The sequence below is a fragment of the Mus caroli genome, chromosome 1 (assembly GCF_900094665.2).
Source record: "Mus caroli chromosome 1, CAROLI_EIJ_v1.1, whole genome shotgun sequence".
In the NCBI taxonomy this organism is placed as follows: domain Eukaryota; kingdom Metazoa; phylum Chordata; class Mammalia; order Rodentia; family Muridae; genus Mus; species Mus caroli.
In genome coordinates, this window is record NC_034570.1 from 48,699,935 (window position 1) to 48,721,974 (window position 22,040).

General features: G+C 42.7%; 1 protein-coding gene across 5 annotated transcripts in view; it reads right to left on the reverse strand.

Annotated features, from left to right (window-relative positions):
- The window catches only part of Ankrd44 (ankyrin repeat domain 44), a 286,842-nt gene that overhangs the window by 154,754 nt on the left and 110,048 nt on the right, over positions 1-22,040 (reverse strand). For all 5 annotated transcript variants that reach the window (XM_021160936.2, XM_029478049.1, XM_029478052.1 and 2 more), the window contains exon 3: positions 1,162-1,240. In XM_021160936.2, the coding sequence (XP_021016595.1) occupies positions 1,162-1,240 (79 nt within the window). The remainder of the gene's footprint in view (positions 1-1,161; positions 1,241-22,040) is intronic.

Here is a 22,040-nt window from a genome sequence, read left to right on the forward strand (position 1 = left end):
TGATCACTAATTGAGAAAATGCCTTACAGCTGGATCTCATGGAGGCATTTCCTCAACTGAAACTCCTTTCTCTGTGATAACTCCAGCTTGTGTCACATTGACACACAAAACCAGCCAGTACACGAGCCTTCCCTGTGATACAACACAGCTCTTTCTTCACCGTGGTGCATTTCACAGCTGGTAACTACATACCCAGCGCTCACCTTTGTACTGCATTGGCACATTAGCATTTCCCATTACTACTGCAGACAAAGGCAAGCCCTTAGTACAGGCCTTTTGCCTAGTTTGTTGACAATGGCATTTCCTCCAGATTTTAATCTCTCCAAACAAAAAACAGAAGAAAAAGCAAATTGGCCTGCATACAATCTACATTGAGGCATACAAGCAGTGATCAAGATTATTCCAGGGGTCTGTCCAGTGAGCACTCAAACCTATTTGGTAAGATGTTCTGAACATACAAGATTCTAGAACTGAAAGCATTCACACCTTTAAATCCAATGAAATGTTAAAAGTACAGTGGAATGAAAGAGAGAATATATAGACCAGACGAAATGGAGATTAGATATGACATGATTCACATATTTGGCCTCTATAAAATTTGGAAAGGGGGATATTTCAACACCCCACCTGCCTACTTAGAGACACCTTTAATTAGAAACTCACATGGCCCCTTACCTCTGTTTTCTGTTTTTAAACTTTTATTGTAATCATAATTGTGTGTAAGAAATAATATTATTTTGCAATATTTAAATATATGTATATATGTGCCCTTAGTATATATACTTTGTGCTATACAGAGTGTATAAATTCATAAAGTATATATATTATATATGTGTCTGTGTAGACTTTAAACGAGTTTTCTTTTCTTATAATTAAAAAACAAACAAACAAACAAGATATCCAATGTACTTTGTTTGTCTATAAAGCCAAGTCTGACAAAACAGACAGGAATCAAACTTTTAAAGCAAGATAAAATATTTTGTTTAAGAATCATTGCCAAATAATTTATTTTATTGTATTACATGTGCAGATAAATTACTGATCAAATAAACTTGGATGAGCAAAGCAAAGAAGTTCTGCCCCATTCATTCTAAGTGCCAATCTAGCAGAGTGCCCATCGAGCTTCCATGAAGTTGGCTTTTGCATACAGTAGTTATTTACCTGACAAAATCAGGAGTTCAATGATCTCTGCATCTCCCAGGAATGCAGCCACATGAAGCGGGGTTCGTTTCTCGGAATCCTAAAATAAACAATATCAAAGAAAGCAACAGTCAGTGGAGGCTGGATGTTAAGATGGTCGCCATTCGCTTTGAGGTTCATGCTAGTAGAGTAAGGTTGAAGGCCAACCTATGCAGGTGAGTTTAACAAAAACCCCAGTAGAAATCATGAGAAACCTCTCTGCAAGTGGTTGGTTAGATAATACAAATGGCTCCCCAAAACAATATAGACTATTGTTGATGCCCTTAGATTCCCCTCAAAGGATTAAAGTATGCCCCTATTGCTGAAGACACTGCACACTCAGGACACTTTAGCACATGAGACACAGATTCGAGCTGGATCTCACCTGAAAGTCTCTTTCCTGCAGTCTATCTTCTATAGTACCAAAAAGTACTGCATGTACTGTCAAAGTTATCATAACAGTCTACCCAGCTGTGACACCAATGACCCATAACAAAAATCAATATAGCAAGATATCCACAGAGGTGTAACAGTGGGGCTCACCTGTTGGTAGTAACCAACAGTTGTCTAAATGGATGTAAGGCTAATCAACAAGAGCGGACCATGCCTGGTATTAGACACTTAGCCAACCTTCCCCAGGGCTAATGAGTTCATGGATTTTAGAACAGAATCTACTTCTGCCACTGTGCTAGCCTGGCATCATTTTGCAGCTACATTCTAGATCTTATCTTTATATACAGATAAGGGTTACTATCACCCTCTCATCACAGAAGCTTCTCTCTACAGTAAATCTCCACTGAATACAATGCAAAGGTGTTCAATGGATTTCAAGGAGCCCAGCCCCAGTGGAGTCAACCGTAGCACGGCTACTGCATCTGTGACTCAAGAATAACACAGAAGAGGGGGCAGAAAGACTGACTTGCATCACCCAACTTTGAAAATGAAGCTGTGGTGTTTAAAAATGTGTGCACTAAAGTGAGAGTCAGATATATTAATTTCAGCAATGAACTTTAAAAATCCTCCAGGGTTAAATTTCTTGGATGTAAATAACAGCTCTTACTCCTCCTTGTCCTGACTCTGGCACAACTGAGACACTTGGGGAAACAGCTTGAACTGAACCAGTCCGTAAGCATGGCCACCTCTACAACTTTCCCCATTGCCTGAGATTCCTGGGACTCGCTGTTGATTCTATTACTCCTGTCACCATTTTATTAGACAATTGGCCTAATGACCTTTTATTAGCCCAAGGATAATATTCTCCTGAGTTATTTTCTCACACAGCCCAGACCCTCCCTTTCCCTCTGTCTCTTTTAGACTATTGCTTTGTGCGTGTCGTGTCAGAAACAGACAGCAGACAGGGGACGAGACAGGGCCTGATCTTCAAACCACTTAAGCCGTTGGGAGACCTAGTAAGTGGTTTTATGGACTGACATTAACTAAACAAAATGAGTAGCTTGAATTCTATGGGAACTTACACCATGCATGTATGTGCAGGCAACACTACTGATAACTAAGAACAAAACAGTCTGCAACTAAAAAGCAATCATATAAGTGACCACGGTGAACCATGAATTACCCTAGCCTTAAGAACAAAGGTTAACTGTTTGAAAACCTACATGCTAATATAAGAATCAAGTAGATGCTTTTAGCTATTTAACTATAAAACCATCTAAGACACAAATATTTTCTTTCTTCATTGGTTTTCCATTCTTCTACAAACATTTGTTAACTTCCTACTTTCTCAAAACTACTCACTATGCCTGCTTAAATTTCCTCAGGTATTAGGGCAAAAGTTATATAATTGTGTGTTCTTTTGTGGATGGAATTAGATCCAGGGCTTGGTTGAACAAATTCAGCCTTGCCCAAGTGATTTAAACAATGATAATCCTAGCTCAAATTATGACTTCAACTTACCTGAAGCAAAGTTAATGCTCTGTTTGAGAACTTGGACTCAAATAAAAAGAAAATAAATTCCAGCCTCTCTCCCCACCTTGCAAATTTGGTTGGTCTATCATTATATGGCTGGATTTGCTGATTCTAAGGTCCTTTATATGACACAGCTTGTTCAAACTTAAGTTTCAATAATAGTTAGAAAGTGTACGGTATGAGATTGTATTGTAAAAATTCTTAATATGAATCCAAGTAGTGCTATTAATAGACATTAAAAGGATTCCAGTAGCTTACATAAGAACTACTTCAACTGCAAAAGAACTACTGTCCCCCTTCAGTGACATGGTAGACATACATGTCACTGCAATGGAGACCTGTTTCTCCAAAGAAGAGAATCATGGGCTAGAAAGATCTTAGCCAAAAACAGTACATCTTCATTGCTGACCAAGGTTGCTAACATCTGCTCTCCACAGCAAGGAACAAGCAATATAGAAGGACCATGAGCCAAGGCTGAAAGACAGAGTCACAGTGTTGTTGTGCTCAACAAGCTGAAACTCAAAGGTCACTAGATATCACTCTGTCATAAGTCAAGCCACTGGTGTCAGCACACAAAGACAGGAGGCAAGGATAGATCTCAGAAAGGAGAGAGTGGCTGTGCTACTGCTGGAAAGGGGTTCTAGGCTAGCAGTTTGCGGCCAGCGTTACCCCAGAGCGTTTGGAAGAGGCATGCCTATTTGGTAATTATAGCACTCTTTCATTTTACCTTTTCCAAACTGCTTGGCTGTAAAATATCCCTGCTGGCGGAGACACACAACTGTGTTCTCAAATTTTATTATTGTCATTTAAAAGAAAAAGAAGCTGAGCCCTTCCCAGGTTATAGATTCTCCCAACACAGCAAATTGATGTGGGAGAATTATGTGTCATGGTCCCAATGTGAAATATTTTTCTTAATAAAAATGAAAGCAAGGACATCATTTTAGAATTTCCCTTGGCAGTCTAAACTCCTTTTGTTCTAAGTTTGCTTTCTGTTGCTAAGGATAAACAACACTACCAATAGCAACCTTGGAGGAGAAAGGAGTTTATTTGGCTTATACTTCCAGGTCACAACCCATCATTGAGGAAGTCAGATCAGGAACTCAAGCAGAACCCATGAAGTAATGTTACTTACTGTCTCATACTTAGCTAACTTTGATTTTTGGGGGGTGAGGGATTGGTTATTTGAGACAGTGTTTCTCATTATAGCCCTGGCTTTCCTAGAACTCGCTTTGTAGATCAGGCTGGCCTTGATCTCATAGAAATCCACCTGTCTCTGCCTCCCCAGTACTGGGATTAAAGCATGTACCATCACTCAGCTTCATTAAACTTTCTTATACAGCCTAGATCTACATGCCTAAGGATGGTACTGCCCATGGTGGGCTTGGCCCTCACACAACAATCAAGACGCTCTCTCATGGGCATGGCCAAGGCCAATCTGACCGAGGCAAGTCTTCAAGTGTTCTCTTCTCAGATGAAGTAGGTTGTATTGAGTTGACAATAAAAACAAACCAGGATAGTTTTCCTCTAGAGTCCTCTCAAAGCCCCAAGGGGGGATATGCAATGAGCATAGTAAACATCCTTACAATGGAGCTTACAAGAAACTGAATTAAAAAAAAAAAAAAGACAATAGAAAGTGACTTGGGAAGCAAAGCTGGAAACAGAAGGTGCTTATACAGCAAGCCATGTTGATGCACTAGGACCTACAACCCCAGACTTGGATAGGGGAGATGGAATGCAGAGCTAGAACTGAGACCTTCACAGAAGGACTGGCCTTTCAAGTTTAAGTTTGGGTTGAAGAAAACTCAAGACATCATATAGGCAGGTAGCAGGGGGCACCTTGTCCTGGGCTCCTGGTGAGGGGGTGAAACTCTCCACTATGCATCTGTGTCCCCAGGATTTCCCCTCTGTGGTTTAGAATTTTGAATTCATAATCCCTGAGTGTAGTGGTTTGATAGGTTTGACCCCCATAGACTCCCATGTTTGAATGTTTGGCCCATGGGAAGTGTCACTCTTAGAAGATATGGCCTTGTTGAAGGAAACATGTCTCAGTGGGGGTGGGCTTTGAGGTGTCCTCCTATGCTCAGGCTCTACCTAGTTCAGATGATAGTCTCCTCCTGGATGCCTTTAGCTCAAGATCTAGGACTCTCAGCAACTCCAACACCATGTCTGTCTGTGTGCTGCTGTGCTTTCCGCCATGATGATAATGGACTGAACCTCTGAAACTGTAAGCAAGCCCCACCTAAATGTTTGCCTTTATAAGAGTTGCCTTGGTCATGGTGTCTCTTTACAGCAATAAAGCCCGAAGAAACTTTGTAATATATAAACTTTCAAATTGAAAATAGGTTTAAAAATTAGTCCTAGATCAATGGTATCCCTTTGTTTCTATAAAGAAAACCAAAACCTCGCTGGAGTGATATGCTCTCTGTCCAGGCAATCTGTGACTATACAGATGAAATCTCCACTGAAGAGGAACTTCTTTCTAAGCCTAAGACAAAATAACCTTTATGGAAACAATTCACCACAAGCAAAGCTGGCGGACAAAGTCAGCAAGAACCTAAGGTAACAAGGAATCCAGGCAAAACTTAGGTATAATGTCTAAACTTAAGATACAAAAGACAAAGGCGAAGGTGAAAAGCCATTGCTTTTAAAAGAGCAAAGTATGGAAGCCAGGTATGGTGGTACACAGCTGTTGTACCAACATGTGGGAGGTGGTGGATCATTTCAACCCAGGATCAACCTTGGCAACAGAGAAAAGCTATATGGTTTTTAAAGAGAAAATAGTAAATATATATATGGATGAAGCAGTATGGGAAGCAGTACCATGATGATTCAAACTATCTAAAATTTTTGTCTAAGAATACTGAAACTACAAGAGAAAGAAAAAAGAATCTTGGAAGAATGGGGGAAAAGGATGGTGACTATGATGTGTATTCCCTAACAGTCAGCCATCTTTCCTCACATAAATATCTGCTTAGAAGCTATCAAATGCAACATGCTGTAAACAATATTGGGAGTACAAAATTAAACAGATCCAGTTCTCTCACAATGAAGAATCATGGGGTCTAGTTACCACCTCCCTAAAGCAGGACAGTACTATAGGTAACAATAGCTGAATAACTGTGACAGCCACGGTGCCAAATGCTGGGGTAAAATCAACACATGTCATAGTGAATTCTTCCCACACTCCTCCTATTCTGAACAAGTCTGGACAGAAAGTCTCAAAGGACATGAAAAAGTATCACTTGGAAACTGAAAAAAATAAACATATCTTACCCAGGGGCCCTGGAGTCATTCTCTAATGGCCCCAGTTTATCTGAGAACCTCAACTCAACCAAGCCTAGTACATGCATCCTAGGATGCCTGGAGGGGAGTTTCTGGAAAACCAGGACCAGGCCAGGTACAAAGTAGCATCTGGACACAGTGGCTGAGCTGAGTACTCTCACCATTTATGTCTCTTCTTATCTTCCATTAAACTGGTCTCACCATGACAAAGTGACTGCTCATCCCTCAACTCTTCACAGCACCCTTGAATACAAGGGAAAGAATAACTTAGCAGCATCTGGAATTGGCTCCTGAGCATGCTATCACAGAGGACGATCCCTTTCCATTACCCATGTCTTAGCCAGGGTTTCTATTCCTGCACAAACACCATGACCAAGAAAAAAGTTGGGGAGGAAAGGGTTTATTCAGCTTATACTTCCATACTGCTCTTCATCACCAGGGAAGTCAGGACTGGAACTCAAGCAGGTCAGGGAGCAGGAACTGATGCAGAGGCCATGGAGGGAGGTTCCTTACTGGATTGCTTCCCCTGGCTTGCTCAGCCTGCTCTCTTATAGAACCAAGACTACCAGCCCAGAGATGGTCCCACCCACAAGGGGCATTTCCCCCTTTATCACTAATTTAAAAAAATACCTTACAGCTGGATCTCATGGAGGCATTTCCTCAACTGAAGCTCCTTCCACTGTGATAACTCCAGCTATGTCAAGTTGACACAAAACTAGCCAGTACAACACATTAACACCAATGCCAGACAACCCTATGCACATAGAGAGACACATGGGATGAGAGAAGACCCATGTCCTCCAGAAGGAAAGCAGATGAACACTCCATTCTCTGAATAGCCAGAGTCACACAGTGCCAGCTGGGCTCTGAGCTAAGTGTGCAATATGGCAGAGATGGCCAGCAGAGGAAGTTCCCAAGCTGTCTGTTTACCACGAAGAAGCAGATGAAAGAAAAGGAGGAAGTTGAAGTATGAGCACACAGTGAGCTTGATATGGCCAGGCCCTTCTGGAAGCTGAAGACACTGTGTTAGACAGGCAGTAGGAGGGGTACCCCACCCCTCTGTCTTGAAGAATTGCTTATCCTGTACTTTGGGAATCCTTGGCTGAAAGTGTATTATTTTCTTTCCATTCTAAATATCTGTCATACGACAAACAAGCCTCTTCCCTAGGTATGACGAATTTGCACACCAATGCACACACTGAAGCAATATTAGAGGTTGAGTTGTCTCTTCAATTCTAACTTCCACTAAAAATCAAAGATGCTGGAGAATAACTAAAAACTTGGGTCCAACTAGCTTAACTTGATATGAATAGAGATTGCCTGAGACAAGCAGATGTCTGAAGAAGCACGTAATAGGTACCTTGGAGAGATTTCAATCATGTGAAGAAAAGAGACTTGGATTTAAATTTTTTAAAAAGGCACAAAATGGTAAGGAAGCTGAGTCTTGAGGTTAGGAACTGGAAGGCTATAAAACAAAACAAAACAAGTAAAACAGAAAAACAGAAAGAAAAGAAAAAAGGAAACAAATATCCACCTTTTTTCCAAAATGGGTGTGTTTATTTTTTAACTGAACTCCACATAAATACTGAGAGGTATTTATGTAACAGGCCAACATATGCCCACCAGCAAACTCAAACATGGTAAACCTGTGTCTGCTTCAGAAGCCCTGTTTGAAAAGTATCTCTAGAGTTAAAATTCCACAGCTCAGCTCAACAAAGCAAACCTTACAGAAGACATGAGAAAGAGACATAGACAGAGACACACAGAGAGAGAGACAGACAGACAGACAGACAAAGACAGGAGACAGAGAGACAGATTGATTTCAGTTCTCCCCCTAAGTGGTGCTGTAGTGTGAATTTTCACAGACTCCCCTCTGTGTGTGCTCATGAGGCATTCTCTAGGGCAGAGCCCAAGGACAGGAAGCTCTAGACACAGAGGAATACACACATTTCTTTTATTAGGTGTTGCCAAATACATTCCAAAAGTAGTTTGCCAGCCCCACAAATCAAACAGATCTTACAGACATAAGATTCTACTCAATGGCTGGGAAAAACACATTTGTCTCAGCATCCCACGGAGTAGTCTCCAAAACAGATTACATTCTAAGAGTCAGAGCAAGTCTTAACAAATAGAAAATAAATCAAATCATTTTTTTAGCTTATCAGATCACATAAAAATATGACTCAAGACATAGATACTTGGAATGGCTGCAGTACAGCCAGTACATTGAAGAGGGAGGAAATTAAACTGTCTAGAATCAAATGAAAATGAGGGTACAACTGAGCAGGACTATGAGGGTACAGCTATGGCAACTTTAAGAGGAAAGTATATAGTCGTAAGCCCTTACATTACAGAGATGTAAGTAAATGACTTAATAATTCACTCTGAAGCCCTAGAGAGGGAGAAAAAAAAGAGAGAGAGAGGCTGAGCCAAACCCCAAATCAAGGCAGAAATTAATGAACTAGAGTAAAAAGATAATACAAAGATTTGGTTAAATAAAGATTCACATCTTTGAAATGTTAGAGCCAACAAACACTTAGCAAAATAACCAAAGGAATCGACAAGAACCAAGGTATTAAAGTTAGAAAGGAAAGGGGGACATTAGCCTTACAGTCGTAATACGGTATATAATGAAATAAGTGGACTAAAAATAGGTATATAATGAAATAAGTGGACTAAAAATACTGCATTTTTAAAGAAAGAACATTACAACAGATGCCAGTGAAAATCCAGAGAATCATAAGGGAGTAGTGCAAAACACTGTATTCGAAAATTCTTGAAAATCTAGAAGTGGATAAATTCCTAGGCACACAGAACCAACCAAAATTGAATCAAGAGAATATAAGTAACTTAAGCAGATCTATAACAAGAAATGAGACTGAAACTGTAACAGCATCTCCAACTCCAATGAAGATATCCCATTCAGGTCTGAGAACTACAAAGGCTCTCACCCTCTGCTCATTGTCCAGTGGTGGGTCTCTTTGTTAATCCCCATCTGCTACAAAGGTGAGGGCTGAGTGACACATTGATCTATGGGTATAGCAATATGTCCTTAGGAGTCATCTTATTGCTATGCTCCTCAAGCAGAATAATAGTGACAGGTCTAGGGCCCATGTGCTATTTGATTCTCGGGCTCTTGGCCACATTAGCAGCTTTAGATATGTGTTTCATCTCATGAAGTTGATCTTAAATCCAAAGAAAGACCTGGAAACAGATAACTTCTACAGACTTTTAAAGGAGAACTTAATGTTGATTAAAATTAGGCAGGAGACCTGAACAGGTATATCATCAAAGAAGATATACAGGGAGAAAATAAGCACATGAAAAATGTTCAACATCATTCATTCTTAGATTAAAATCATGTTAAGTATTCATTAAGATTGTTGACAGTGAAATGACTAATAATACCATGTGTTGGTATCACATGGTTGGTAGAGGAACCCAACTATCATATACTGCCGGTGGAACCAGTACAACCACTTGGGAAAACAGCTTGACAATTTCTTAAAGAGTTAAATATACATGGACCATACAATCTAAGCACTCAGTCTTGAGATTTCCCCCAAGAAATAAAAGTTTATGCCCATGGAGAGACCTGCACAGGTATATCCAACAGGGTTACTATAACACACATAACCGGAAGTAATCCATATATCCATCAACAACAAATGGGCACACTGTGCTGTTACCATATTATGGAGTAGGCTCTTTCACTCAACCCATAAATTACTGGAGGTCTGCCACATGACAAGCACCATGCACAATCCTGAGGCTATAGCCAGGCAGAATCCCTGCCAAACAGACAAACGAACAAACACCCTTGCTCTCTCATTCCAGGCAGTGGACGTCCTACTTCAACATTCAATTAAACTCTACCATCAGCAAAAAGAGTTGATGGCACAGGGCTAGAAAAAGTCCCAGGAGGTGGGGGGGAGAGAAGGATTGTGAGGGGGGTGGTCAGGAAGGAAGGGGGCAGTGAGCGGATTGTAAAGTAAAGAAGAAAAAGGAGGAGGAGGAGGTGGTGGAAGAGGAGGAGGAGGAGAAGAAGTAAATAAATAAATAAGTCAGGATAGATGCATACCATGAAAGGAAGCAACAACACTCAGATCCACTTTAGACCCAACAGTGACTCTTAGGCCTTCCTCCCTCACCCTCACCCTTCTTTCCCTCTCTCTAAATAAATTAAAAACTAAAGCCTTTGTGGGGTGCTGTGCCTCATAGAAAACTATTTTAACTAGTTTTAACTATTTTAACTAGTTTTAACTAGGCTGATTAATACTTTAACAAGTTTTTTTTTCCTTTTCCCCATCTAGGTGGATATTTTAGAGACAGAGTTTATTTGTAACCCTGATGATAAAATTTACTGATGCAGTTGTTTGGACCAAAGGTATCAAATCAGGGCATCTTGCCACGTCTGGCCTCAGTGGGAGAGGATGCCCCTAATCCTGCAGAGACTTGAGTCACCAGGGGTGGGAGGGACAGGGAGGAACTCTTCAAGGGGAGACTGAGAGGCAACATTTGAGGTATAAATAAATAATAATAAATAATTTCTAAAAAAAAAAAACCCATCAGTGCACCACACCGATATGTGCACTTGATTTCCTCTGGGTAAATTTTTATGGGTGTTCTCTGCCTGCTCTCTCCTGACTGTATTGCAACAACTGCAGTTTAGAAATAAGAAGATCACATCCCTTTTGTAAGTAATAAAAGACTTGGCTATCAATAAACAAAGACAGGACTGCTCAGCTAAGCTGGTTTAAAGCAATTACAGAAAAATAACGGTGCCCAGACTTGCTTTCCTGTCCAAAGCCTTCATTATCTCACAGCGGGCTTTAAACTTTTGACTTGTCAATTTATATCTTTGCAAATAAACAAACCATTACATCTGTGATCAGTGATGATAAAACTATAATTTACCTAATGTTCCAGAAAGTTACCCAAACACTCTTCTGTACAGTGCCGCCACAGATTCTTAGAGCAATGAGGGCAAGCAATCCGGCAAGGGCCGTTGTCCTCAGTCACCAGGACATGTGTGCAGGCTGATGCCAAGCTGCCGAGCGACTCGAAGTCACAAAGCAGTACTTGGTGGCCTTGGACTCTCTGAGAAGACCACGGAAAGTGTTAACCGCAGTAGACCTTCTCTGAGGACGCTGTGCATCTACTTTGGAGGCCTTCCTATCCCGGGGCCTATGGGACCCTCAGGCCCAGGAGCACACTCCCATTGGGAAGAATAGAGTCTGGAACTCAGACTGCCCTTGACTCCATCTGAGTCACATAAACTATGTGAGTTTGGACAAATACATCAACTTCTCTAAGGTTTGTTTTCCTTTTCTACAAAATAAAAATAGTATTGCTTCCCTTGCAGACACAATTGGGATGCTGATTTAGAAAAATAACAAAAAACAAAAAAACAGCTGTGCTATTATTACTCTTTGTGGCTTATCTTGATTTTTTTTTCAGTTCCCTTGGTGATTCTAGAAGAGAACAAGGAGACAAAGTATCTTCTGCAGAAATGATGTGATTATGCATCATCAGAGCCAAAGCCAACCAATAGTAGCTCCACCCGTGTTCATACCTTGCCATCAAGTAGTTCACTCACTGGATATAGCCTGTATCCTATTATAAATTGTCCTACCTAAACCAACTGATAGCTGGAGCCTTTCTCACACTCTAGCTTAGTGCTTCTCATCCTTCCTAATGCTGGGACCCTTTAATACAGTTCCTCATGTTGTGGTGACCCCAACCATAAAGTTACTTCATTGCTACTTCATAACTGTAATTTTGCTAGTGTTATGAATTATAATGTAAATATCTGATGTGTTGGCTATCTAACATGCAACCTCCAAAAGGGTCATGACCCACAGGCTGAGAACCACTGCCCTTGACCTAAACCCTAAAATTCTTTACCCTCAGTCCCCTGGGACCTAGATCCGTTTCTTCCTCTCAGAACTACCTCAAGTACTTACACATCTGGGCACATTACCCGCTCAGAAAATGTCCTGCCTGTGGTAGGCCCTTCTCTCTCATTCAACAGTAGCAGAGAAAGGACTGGATAAAACCTGGACACATGGAGATGTTGGAGGGGAGCTGTTTAATTGTGTGTGTGTGTGTGTGTGTGCATGTGCAGAAGTCAGACAACAGCCTTCAGATGGTAGGCCTCAACTTTCCTGCTTGTCTGACACTGAGTCCCTGCTGAGTAAGGCAGACAAGATGGCCTTTGAGCATCTGTGGATTCCCCTGTGCTGCCTCCTGTGTAGCCATGGGGCACTCTGGAATTGCAGACATTTGTGCTACTGCGTGTGGCTTTTACGTGAGTTCTGGGGATGCCAACTCTGCTCAGGCCCTGTCCTGAGAGTCTTACGTGTTACCTCTTCCTTCCTTTCCTAAGTCTTGAGAACTGGGCACCCCAAGCACAGACCCTCACCAAAACCTTCTGACACTGAAAGTCTTCTGCAGAGTGGGACCCTTATCTTATTTTTTTAATAAAATTTCCTCCTTAGTACTTATAAGCAAATCCACCACAGACATATATAAGTTCTCATAACAGATAAGTCAGCAAACAAGGAAGCATTCACATATGGCCTTTCTAACCTGAGCCAATGGACAGAAAGCCAAATTCACTACAATGTATCCTATATATTGCCTTATGTTTAGAGAGGGTCAACTGCAATACTAGCCTCCCAAGCCCTGAATCACAGGTTGCTGTGGGCAGTCCCAGAACTGGGAGAGCACAGCCACAGAGCCACGGAGCCACAGGGCCACAGGGCCACAGAGCCATAGAGCCACAGAGCAGCACTTCTCAGAGACGCAGGATGTGAAGGAGGCACTTCCCACCTCCAGGTGCTCTCCAATCGACCTGGACTTCTTGAGAATCGGCACCACAAGCCGAGTCATGGACATGCAAGTGCCTGTTATAGAACTGGACTTGATGGGAAATGTTTCTCTAACTCGATTTTGCGCAGCTTGGCAGTTGCAACCTATTATTTTCTCACATGGACTAAGCCCTTAGGATCCTCACATGATAATCTAGCTTCTGAGAGCAAAGAGAAGGGCAAGAACAGGGTCTTCCCCTACAAACATCTCAAATACATTTGCTCTCAGTATCAGAGAAGACCCCAGGAGGTGGCGTTCATAGACGCACAAACACTGGTTGTTTGAGTGGCTGTATGCTTTATGCTTTCTCTATTGTACTTACATAGCCATAATTTTCACCTAAATGTCGCTTTCTTTGTACAGGTGCACTCCTGAAAGCCATCTACACTTTAAGTTATATAAAAAAACGATTCTTTCCAGTGAATTATAAAATAATAAAAAGTTAACATAGAATGATATGTGGTTTGATGAGATGAGGGTCCTATGTATCACCCCTAGTTTGCTCTGGATTTGAGGTCTCTGTTGGCTCTGTGGCAATCTGACTGACCTCAGGGTAATGTGCAGTCTCTCCAGCACATCAGCTTTTCATAGAGAAACTTGTTGGTTAACCCCCTTTCCAAAGCCTCATAGCTTGGTGAGACACCCTCCCCTGCTTTCTACTCATCAGCCCCAGTCATCAATGTGTTATACAATTTGCTAAACACATGAAACTCAAGAAGAATGAAGACCAAAGTGTGGACACTGTGCCCCTTCTTAGAATTGGGAACAAAACACCCAGGGAAGGAGTTACAAAGACAAAGTTTGGAGCTGTGATGAAAGGATGGACCATCTAGAGACTGCCATATCCAGGGATCCATCCCATAATCAGCTTCCAAACGCTGACACCATTGCATACACTAGCAAGATTTTGCTGAAAGGACCCAGATATAGCTCTCTCTTGTGAAACTATGCCGGGACCAAACAAACACAGAAGTGGATGCTCACTCTCAGCTATTGGACGGATCACAGGGCCCCCAATGGAGAAGCTAGAGAAAGTACCCAAGGAGCTAAAGGGATCTGCAACCCTATAGTTGGAACAACATGATGAACTAACCAGTACCCCGGAGCTCTTGTCTCTAGCTGCATATGTATCGAAAGATGGCCTAGTCGGCCATCACTGGAAAGAGAGGCCCATTGGACTTGCAAACTTTATATGCCCCAATATAGGGGAATGCCAGGGCCAAAAGAATGGGAATGGGTGGGTAGGGAAGTGGGGGGGGGGGGTATGGGGGACTTTTGGGATAGCATTGGAAATGTAATTGAGGAAAATATGTAATTAAAAAAAAAAAAAAAANAAATTGCCCAAAGGTCCCCTCACCATTAGCAAGACAAAGTCCTGTAATTCACAGCATATTCTGCTAGGTGGCTTTTTCTAACCCCATAAACTTTTCTTGATGTTGTCGCTTAGTTTGAGGACTGAACCTGGGCCTTCATACATGCTTAGTAGAGTATTCATTCTAACGCTGAGTTACATCTCCAGCCCACTTCCTTTTGTGTTGGAAGTGAGATGGGATCTCATGCAGGACAGGCTGGCTTTGGCTTTCCTCTCCTAGTCTTCCTGCCTTAAGAGTGCTAGGTCTAGAGGCACACACTCGCTTGCCTGGCTTGCAGCCCTCTGTTTACTTTTCCCTTTGAGACACAGCTTCTCTATGTTGCTCAGACTGGCCTTGAATCCACTCTGCAGCCCAGGTGGGCCTTGAACTTTTCATCTTCCTACCTCAGCCTCTCAAGTAGCTGGGACCGCTGGCCTATGCCAGCGGTCCCAGCTTCTATATTATTTAATGTTAATCTTGGGTAATGCCCCGGCTTCATCCAAAATTATATGCTTTCACTTTAAGTACAACTCTTCTAACATGGATTCTGTTACTGAGAAACCAGACCAACTCCATCTTTGATTCAGGCTCCATCTTAGAAGACCTGACCTAAGATTGAACTTGAGTTAACCAACAAGCCTACACCTAGCACTAGTTTCCAGGCTACTCCCTAACAACCACCAATCAGAACTTAAGTTTATGGTTTGGCTCCCAGCAGCAGCCAATCATTTTAAAGGACAGCAAATTCCATAATAGCCCCAAAATCAGATTTGCTTGCCTCTGTAAATGCTTGCTTGAGACTGGGCTTGGGGCTGCACCCTTCCATCCTGCTGTGTCAGGGTTGGCCGTGAGCACAAGGTTGAGCTTGAATAAAGACACTGTAGTGTGATTGCATCAGAATTGGCTGCTTGGTGGTCTTTTGGGATTCTCAGACAGTTAATGAGCACATTACTGTCTTATAGGTGATAAGATGTTTAGTTTTTAAACTCTGAGCACCAATGGGAAATCATATGTTATAACCTTTGGCCCACTTCTTATGCACCATTTTACATCTAAAAGTCCTTCTGTCATCTTCCCTGACAAATTCAACATTGTTCAAAAAGCAAATTTCAGTCAGATGGAAATAAAGAAACATGATGCTCTGAGACACCAAGCAAATCCCTGGAGGAGCAGCAGGAGCATCCAGCACAAGGACCCAAAACCACAAACTATGGAGTCCTTGATTGCGGTTTGCAGTCACTCAGAAGAAGTCTTCCGCACTTAGCTTAGTACCCTTTCCTTTGAAACCTCTTCGGCTGATCCACCAACACTGCACCTTGGCTGCACCGTAAGCTTCTGGGATGGCTGTCATAGAACCTGAGCTGGGGACAGAGGGCAGGTAGAGTGTAGTTATCCAATATATTACTACATCTGTGCACTGTGCCTATTCAACACATGTCTGATGACTTGATTTATCTTAGAGTGTCTACTGAAGCCTATGACCCCAAAGGACAAAGATCTGCCTCTTTGACGGTGGCCTGAAGGTTTCTGTGGTAAGACAGAACTGAGTGTCTTCAAAGGTTTAGATAAGTGGGAGCCATGTTTTCTTATGCATCTTGTACATCCTCTAAACTTAAGTGAACAGATCAGCCTGAATCCCATCATGGGCCTTGTTTCAAAGCCTTCCTGTCCATTCTGGTGCTCTCAACTAGAACCATATTTGCAGTCAAATCAATTGAGTGAGAAATGTAGCTTTTATGAGAAAGTGGAGACAGGACATGAAGTTCAGCTGGTGCTAAACCCCCTCTATGATGGCTGCCTACTGTAGAACTATGTTTTCTGTGATACCTCACCTACAACAATAAGACCCAAAGAGTGGCATTAATGTGACTCCAAAACTGTCCCTTAAAGTCCCACTCTTAAGAGGTCAGTGATTTGTCAGAAACACTGACTCTAAGGTTGTTTTTTGTTTTGTTTTGTTTTTTTGTTTTGTTTTGTTTTAAAGTCTATATTTGTCTCTGGTTAGCCTCAGAGTACACATGGAATGATCAGACCTCACTAAAATAAAACTGCTGGTAAAGAACATTCCAAGAACAGGAAATGGGGATTCTGAAACTATCAATGGAGTTAGAAAGCAAGCCAGAAGCTGGGGAGAGAAGAATTGCTGGCAGGGAACACTTGCCCTCCTTCTAAAAATGAGAGGGCTGGAACTGGAGTTGGGGGAAAATCAGCATCCACAGGCTTCATAAAGAACATAAAAAGGAAGCAGGATTACAGTGTCAAGACTTTCCAAGGGTCAACTCCCAAAGACAATAAGGTAAGCTGGGAGATCCACCCCCTGGTCATGTCATGGGACAAGAACCTAAGTTTACAGGAAATTCAGTTCATAGAAAGAGAAGCTACTGTAATTCCAACACAGGTGGGTAGAAACTTTCTATAGTTCTCGGGTCACTAGTAGCATGGTCTCGGACACTGCCAACTGCATATGGGCATGTCCAACAGCAACACAAGGACAGATTGGAGAGGTAGGGAGCACGGTTACTAGGTTACTAGAATCTCCAGGCGGCACTGAGGGCTCAACACTCGACACACTTTCCCTTTCCCTCTGAGGTGCCAGGCTGATCTCTGGAGGCAGCACACTGTGTGGCTCACAGTTCATACACTGTCAGCTGAAGAGCAGTGCCCAAGGAGCCCATCACACAGCTACAGCTAAGGCAGGGCCACACACCGAGGAAGGAGCAGCGTGGTTAGAGAGCTCAGCTCAATCAGGGAGACCACAGGCCATTTTCCTATCGCTGAATCTCACCTGCCTACTGCTCCCCACCCTTACCACAGCCCCAGCCTCTCCCTGGGCCTTCGATTTCTGCCACTGTGATTTTCTTCCACCAGGCCTGCCTCTTAGCCAGAACTGCCTCCTCCTCCTACTCCTCCTCCTCCTCCTCATTTTCTCTACCCCTCAGCTGTCTGGACTTGGTTCACTGTTTATCCCACATCTGGTTTTAGCAACCTGAATGGCAGTATGTCTAGCAGACTCCAGAGGTCAAAGGTTAAAATCAAACAGGAACAATGACAGTCAAAGGACCTTGGACGAGTCGCTAGCCCCCTCTCTAGCCATCATTTCTCTGTCAAATGAACACAATAATCAGACTTCTTTCTCCTGAATTGTGGGGTGAGATTCTGCTTAGAAAGCACCTGGCACGGCTCCTGCTGTGTGGTCACTTCCCAGAAACTGCTGCCCATCACAGCTAACTCCTCTTTTCACTCTTTCCCTAACATGCCCCTTCTGGCTTGCTGATGGGTAAAAGAAGGGAAGACAGAGTGGGTAGAGATGGGTCTGGGAGAAGATGAAGGAGGCACCTGCCAAGTCTGGTCTAAATTCAGAGTACTCAAGATGGCCTCAGCCAAACAGGTAAGAGTAAATATGTCTGAGGCCAAACACCTCCTGCAGTAGGTTCTAGGTCTAGAGATTCACAGGATCAGAGATCAAAATGGAAACATGCTGATTTCTGAAGAAGAGTGACGGGAGCTGGTGGGACATGCCTCTCTGGTGAGTGCACGCTAGCTTACCATTGCCACAACCTCTTGTAGGCTAATTACTGGGTGACAATATGTACTGAGGTCAACCACAGTAAAGGGGTCCCATGAGGTGTCCCCATCTGTGAGCTTAGAATGGGGACTGGCAACCAGGGAGGAAGCTCACAAGGGGTTCTAACACTAGGACACTCAGAAAACATTCTACATAAAGAAGACGATGAAGAAATAGCCAAGTGCTAGAGCTCTCTTAGAGACAACACCCAAAAGAAAACCTGTGGAAGCATCACTGTGAGGGATGCCACTGGTGCATAAGAAAACAGTGCAATCTCACAACCCAACTGATAAAGAAACCTAGTTATATGGGGCAGCTTATAAATGTGGACTTTTTAAACAATGGCTTAAAAATGGCAAAGGGGCTGGGCGTGGTGGCACACGCCTTTAATCCCAGCACTCAGGAGGCAGAGGCAGGCGGATTTCTGAATTCGAGGCCAGCCTGGTCTACAAAGTAGGTTCCAGGACAGTCAGGGCTATACAGAGAAACCCTGTCTCAAAAAAACCAAAAAAAAAAAAAAATGGCAAAGGGATGACAGATTGTTATAAAAATGAAAGGATTTTCTAAGATAAATAGGAGGGAAGAAATGACACTTCGCTCAACCCTTAAGTACTTATTTCAGCAAAACCAACAAGCGTGTATTTATATCAGCCTCCAAAAACTGAACCCCAAATTTACCTATAGATCTGTTTGGTTACCACGCATTTTTTTAACTATAAATTAGAATATCTTATTTGGGATATGGCTGAGTTTTTTCTTTTGGGTTGATGCAGGTGTGGACTTTGATTAGGGCAACCTCTCTTGTAGCCCAAAGCTCAGGCTGACCTCAAACTCACTGTGTCAAGGCTGCCTTTGGACTCCAGATTCTTCTGCCTCCTGAGTGCTGGGGTTAGAGGAAGGTACCACCACTCCCTGAAATGCCTTTACTGGGGCCACAACTGCTGCAGTTCCACACAGCTGTTGCCATTCTCCGACACCTTCTTTGTGTACTACTTCTGTCTCCTGGACTCCACAGGCTTTTGAGTTTTGAGTTGCCAAAAGCAACGCCACAGAGAACCAAGGAGCTGCAATCCAGAGACAGGCTCTTAGGCAGTGCAACAACAGAAACTGATACAGTCAGCTGCTGATACCAGGCATGGCAATTCTTTGGGGGAAAAGGGTCAAGAATCCTGTCCTAAAAGGGCTTAAGATATTCTGTGCACTGTTATAACAAAAATACCTGAATCAATCAATCAATCAATCAATCAATCTCTCTCTCTCTCTCTCTCTCTCTCTCTCTCTCTCTCTCTCTCTGTGTGTGTGTGTGTGTGTGTGTGTGTGTGTGTGTGTGTGTGTGTGTGTGTGTATGATGGGGGTAGGTTGGTATTTGGAAAGTCCAAAGAACACAATGTCATCATCTGGCTGTGTCCCAACATGGGGAAGTAGAAAGGGGCTGGCCTCTGCAGAAGAGGCCAAACATGTAGATGTCATAACTTCGTAACAACCCTGCCCTGTATCAGCACTATGAGACAACATTAATCCATTCCTGGGGTGGGGGTTGGGGAATCACCTCTCCCAGACAGTTGGAAGTTCCACTTCCCAACACCATGCTAGGATCCAAGCTCCCAACATATGAACTTTTGGAGATGGAGCCATATCCACATCCAAGCAGAAACAGAAAGCTTAAACAGAACTATGCAAGAATGCCAGAGAAGATGAATGTCAGAGAATTGAGGTTTGCTGATAAGTAAAGAGCCATCCTTCTGAATAAAGTCAGAATAAAGAATCGCTGACTCTGGCTTTGCTCTTCAAGGTAGTGGGGTCTTCTCCGTGTAGTTGCCATGAGTTACACGCAGACTGGGCAGGAAGGGACTCTAACACCCCATCACACCGGAGAGACAGAAGCACATGGAGCTGCCATGTGCCAGCTCAGTGTCATAGTGTCCTAGCCCAGGGTCACACTCAGCTAGCTCATGATCACTACTTTGCTGCGCCTCACTGATAAACCCACTTCCAGGCCATGTGAGCGTCATCATGCAAATCTCCTTTAGGAACCCCAAATCCTCTCATACTAGTTCAAGGCTCATCATGCCAACTCTGGTACAATACTGTTTTATAAATGATGAGTAAATTAACATATTCAAAAAAAGATGTGAATAACAGGAAGAGTTTTTAAGCTAGTGAAAATTAGTAAATGCGAGGTCTGTGCTTATAAGTTTATCCCCTGTGAGCTTCAGTAATATGGATTTATTCCCCAAAATGTACTGGGAAAAGTAATATTTCTCGGGTGATTTATATGCAAACTAATGTTTGGAAAGCATCAGCTACAGGTATAAATGCAATACTGTGACAGATGCCTTTAAGCAGTGTCCACTCTGAGGTAACTAGGCCCAGGAAGACAAACACCATATGCTTGCTCTTCCTCATGTGTGGATGCTAGCTTCACATTTTTGGGTTCCTGTGTTTATGTTGAAGTGAGTGTCGGTAGGGGTCAGGAAGTGAGAGAGGAGCCATAAGAGGTGGGGAGGTAAGGGAAAGGTGGGGTGGGTACCACATGCAATATGGGAGCTAGGATGCAAGCTATGGGAAAGGCAGGCCAGCAGGAGGGTCAACCAAAACCACATAGAAAACCTATCACTTTATAATCTAACTAAAAAATAATTTTTTGGTAAGAACTTGAGCAGAAATACCCTGTGTGGATGGAGAATGCTTTCCCCAGAAACCATAGATGCTTAAATGAAACCCCAGAGTGAGATGCTGCATGTATATATCCTGTGAGTTGTTAGCCAGTGAGCCCCCAGGTGACCTTCCCAATAATTGTTAATGCCATTGCTCTCAGTCAAACCAAGATGCTAAGACCCCATTGCTGGAGACAACATGCACCTAGGATATAGGATACAGATAAGTCAAGCTGGAACTGAACTGGACACTTTCTTCCACTGGCTAGTTTGTTAGTGCCAGTGGTTGTTAATGGGTTAATGCTAGTTGTTATAAGGGCGTGGGGGTTGGGGCATGAAGAAGATGTTCAGCTGTGAACCCTGAGTGCTAAAATAACTACTGAACTGCCAGGCAAGATGCACAAGTGGTATGGTCGTTTTGGAGTAACCAACTGCTTTCTAGGATTCGAGTCCTGCCTGCTCCACAAGGAATACTTACCTGGTACTGCAAACCTGGTCAAAAGACTGTCTGGAGGTCACAGGCCCTGGGAAATAATATACTACTACTATTATGGTAAAAGAGCATGAAGCCAAACAGCCTTCTAAATGCCTGTATTTATACCTTAGACCAGTGGTGCTCACAGCTCGGGCATAGAAGTGTCTTTTCACGGTGGGTGGTGGTTCATGCAGGGGCCTATAAATGGTCAAAGTGCTGAAAATAAGTGCCCACTGACTGCCTGGTCCTAAGCGGATGTATTTACCACATCCTCCAAAGCCCAAAGCCTGGGAACACCATGGAACAAGTAGGAAGACTGTGAGATCCAAAAGGATGGGGAAGTGCGTTGTGAACGCCTGTGTCTGCCATGGCATGGCCATTTCTATCATGAACACAACAATCTACCCAAGACTAGAGGAGAGGAGGAGGAGGAGGAGGAGGAGGAGGAGGAAGAGGGGGATTTAGAAAGAAGAGGATCAATTGCAGATGAAAGGGATCAGAGAGAGTAATTGAGGGAGGGCTATGTGATCACAATATATTGCACTCATGTGTTAAACCGTTAAAAGATAAAAATTTAAAAAGCAGTATCTAGTCCATTACCAAAACAAAGTAAACATATGCAAATGTATTTAACGAAGCATTTGTAAATTAAAAAAAAATACTAATGCATTGCACCATTGTTCGATAACATGAACATTAAGTGCACATTTAAAAAAATTTTTTTTTTTTTT